At 54.1% G+C, this 1,270-nt stretch overlaps 1 protein-coding gene across 3 annotated transcripts in view; it reads left to right on the forward strand.

Annotated features, from left to right (window-relative positions):
* LOC103460559 (kazal-type serine protease inhibitor domain-containing protein 1) overlaps positions 1 to 1,000 on the forward strand; it is a 6,136-nt gene extending 5,136 nt beyond the window's left edge. For 2 of the 3 annotated variants that reach the window (XM_008402788.2, XM_008402789.2), the window contains 2 exons: positions 300 to 460; positions 530 to 1,000. In XM_008402788.2, coding sequence (XP_008401010.1) covers positions 300 to 460; positions 530 to 787 — 419 coding nt within the window. In that variant the 3' untranslated portion in view covers positions 788 to 1,000. The remainder of the gene's footprint in view (positions 1 to 299; positions 461 to 529) is intronic. The other variant, XM_008402790.2, reaches the window with a different exon arrangement.
* Positions 1,001 to 1,270: the final 270 nt, after the last annotated feature.

Here is a 1,270-nt window from a genome sequence, read left to right on the forward strand (position 1 = left end):
AACTACCAGCTAACAACCTGACCAACTACCAGCTAACTACCTGACTAACTACCAGCTAACTACCTGACTAACTACCAGCTAACAACCTGACAAACTACCAGCTAACTGTCCCATCTCACTAGCTAACTGGCCACATAAGAACATGCGGCGGGCTGGATTTGGCCCCCAGACCTTCAGTTTGAAGTTTAACGGCAGATTTTTTTCATTACAGACTTTTATTTTGAAAGCCCCCTGCTTCCTCTCATACTATCTGTGTGTCCTGTCCCTGTCTCACCTGTCGGTCTCACCTGTCCCCCCAGCCCCTGTGATCAAAGTCGCCCCCAAGGACCAGGTGAACGGCAGTGGCAGCATCATGCTGTTCCTGTGTGAGGTGTTTGCGTTCCCCATGGCGCTGGTGGACTGGAGGAAGGACGGCCGGGACGTCGTCCTGCCTGGAGACGACCCCCACATCTCTGTCCAGGTAGGCTCCGCCCCCTCTTAAAGCCACAGCGTCCCGTTCCCTTGGAGACCGGCTGTCCTCTGTCCCCAGGCCAGGGGCGGGCCTCTGAGGTTCGAGCTCTCCAGTTGGCTGCAGATCGAGGGGGCGGAGCCTGCAGACTCGGGAACCTATCGCTGCATCGCTCGCAACGAGCTGGGATCAGTCTCAGCCTCGGCTGTACTGGGAGTACTGGGAGCAGGTGAGACACACCTGGGAGGGGAGGAGCTTATCCTGTCCAACCTGTCCTTCCTGTCTGTGCGTCCAGAGGAGCTGTCATCTGAGAGGAAGCAACTGCTGGACGACCTCTGACCCCTTGGGGATGTCGCTTCCTGTCAGCAGACCAAGTCAAGGCATGATCACAGACTTTTATTTTGGCAGGGCAGCAGGATGTAGATCTGAGAGGTTTATGGTGGAATTCATTTTTTCAAAATAAAAGACCCAGCAGCTATTTGGGACGACTTCCTGTCGTGTTGGAACCTGCTTCCTGTAAAATCTGATAATAAACCAGAATATTACATCCTCTGTGTTGGAATGTTTCTTCCAGACTCCACAACCTGGAAACCATGGCAACCATCTTCATCCTCCTCCTCCTCCTCTTCCTCTCTCCGGCTCAGACTGGACCTTTACTGGTTTCACTGGGAGGAGCTGAGACAGAACTGACCCGGTTCTGACCCGGTTCTGATCCAGTTCTGACCCGGTTCTGACCTGGTTCTGATCCAGTTCTGACCCCGTTCTGACCTGGTTCTGATCTGGTTCTGACCCGGTTCTGACCCGGTTCTGATCCGGTTCTGA

This window comes from Poecilia reticulata, unplaced genomic scaffold (genome assembly GCF_000633615.1).
Source record: "Poecilia reticulata strain Guanapo unplaced genomic scaffold, Guppy_female_1.0+MT scaffold_257, whole genome shotgun sequence".
Taxonomy (NCBI): Eukaryota; Metazoa; Chordata; class Actinopteri; order Cyprinodontiformes; family Poeciliidae; genus Poecilia; species Poecilia reticulata.